The sequence below is a fragment of the Mastomys coucha genome, unplaced genomic scaffold (genome assembly GCF_008632895.1).
Source record: "Mastomys coucha isolate ucsf_1 unplaced genomic scaffold, UCSF_Mcou_1 pScaffold22, whole genome shotgun sequence".
NCBI classification, from domain to species: domain Eukaryota; kingdom Metazoa; phylum Chordata; class Mammalia; order Rodentia; family Muridae; genus Mastomys; species Mastomys coucha.
In genome coordinates this window covers 58,492,455-58,494,183 of record NW_022196905.1, presented here as the reverse complement: position 1 = coordinate 58,494,183, position 1,729 = coordinate 58,492,455, and the positions used below count along the sequence as shown (strand labels likewise).

The 1,729-nt window shown below is 46.7% G+C and overlaps 1 protein-coding gene across 1 annotated transcript in view; it reads right to left on the bottom strand.

Annotated features, from left to right (window-relative positions):
* Positions 1–1,729, bottom strand: part of Klb (klotho beta) — a 36,747-nt gene that overhangs the window by 10,988 nt on the left and 24,030 nt on the right. The window contains exon 2 of the mRNA XM_031342417.1: positions 1,162–1,666. Within this exon, the coding sequence (XP_031198277.1) occupies positions 1,162–1,666 (505 nt within the window). The remainder of the gene's footprint in view (positions 1–1,161; positions 1,667–1,729) is intronic.

Here is a 1,729-nt window from a genome sequence, read left to right as displayed (position 1 = left end):
CCCACCTGGCCAGAATCCCTTGTCCCGCGGAACAGGGACCCCGCGAGAAATCCCGGTCCGTGGCACCCATACTTAGGAATTCTCAAGGGAGCTAGCTGCACAGCTAGAGAAAGACCCAGAGGAATTGTGGTCAGGTGGAGTGGAACCCAGCTCTAATGGGGACACAGCTTGAGCTGTGACCTCATGGTTTCCATCAGCCTGCAGGGGTCACTGCCCCTGCAGTAGTGAATGAGGTGACCTTAGGAAGACAGAAATCTCCAAGAGCAGAAGTAGCTCAGCTTTGCCTTAGACCTTTCATTGTTCAGTCATGTCGAGATGAAGGAACTGTGGTTTCAATAAATCACCCTTGATGGAAAACTTTAGACATATCTCCACAGGGACCGTGCCCACTATAAAGAATGAAATGGCTGGGTGTGGGGTAAATGCCTGTAATCCTAGCATTTGGGAAGTAGCTCAAAGCTAATCTGGGTTATATGGAACCCTTTCCCTCACAAACACATTTCAGTCAACAGTGAACAATTAAAAAACCCAACAACGAGCTGGTGAGATGGCTCAGCGGGTAAGTGCACTGACTGCTATTCCGAAGGTCCTGAGTTTGGATCCCAGCAACCGCATGGTGGCTCACAACCACCCATAATGAGATCTGATGCCCTCTTCTTGTGTGTCTAAAGACAGCTACAGTGAATTACGCCGGAGTGAGCAGGCCGGACCAAGCAGGGCTGGCAGAGGTCCTGAGTTCAATTACCAGCAGCCACACACATGATGCCTCACGGCCATCTGTACAGCTACAGTGTACTCATATACATAAAATAAATAAAATAAATCTTAAAAAAAAACCCCAACAACAATAATCACACACTCAAGGTAACTATCTTAAACAAACAAACAAACAAATGACAAACCCTGAGTGGTCGGAGAGATGTCTTAGCACTTACCAAAGCTTGCAGCTCTTCCTGAGGACCTGAGTTTGGTCCCTAGCACAAACACCAGAGGCTCACAACTGCCCATAACTCTAGCTCCAGGTTACCAGATGTATTATTGTGTCCTCCAAGAGCTCTTATACACATGTGACTACACATTTCACACAAGCAAACATATATACACAAATTTAAAAAAAAAAAACAAAAAAACAAAAAACAAAACCTGAAAAGCATAGCCAACCTTGGAGAACCTGGTTGAGGAAATTCTTCATCATGTAGATGGCCGTGGTGTCCTCTGTCTTTATATAACTATCTGTGAACCAGCCGTTCTCTGAGATCAAGATTCGAGGGTTGTCATATTCCAGTTTAATCCAGTTCAGCACCTGCCTTAAGTTGAGTGATACATTTTGTCCCATTTTCACCACAGTGTTCGAGGGCCTGAAATTGTTGGGGCCGAAGGAAAAGGCAAAGAAATCAGCTGTGCCCCTCACCTCCTCCTTCTCTGCCTCAGAGAACTCGGGGATCAAGGCGCTCGTCTTCATGAACTCAGGGTAGTCGCCGTTCCCGTGGATGGGGTTGGCAAACCATCCGAGGACTGAAGACATGGAGTGCTGGCAGTTGATCACATCCTCCACGTTTTCTGTTCTGTTTGGTTCTATCCAATGGGACCCCAAGGTGATGGAGAGCCAACCTTTCTGATGAGGGCGGAAGTTTTTGTTGTAGTTATGCCACACTTTCGAATGCGCCTGGTGGGAAAGAAAATATCATCGGTCTTTACTGTGCTTACTTGCTGAGGTTGTAACATGGTT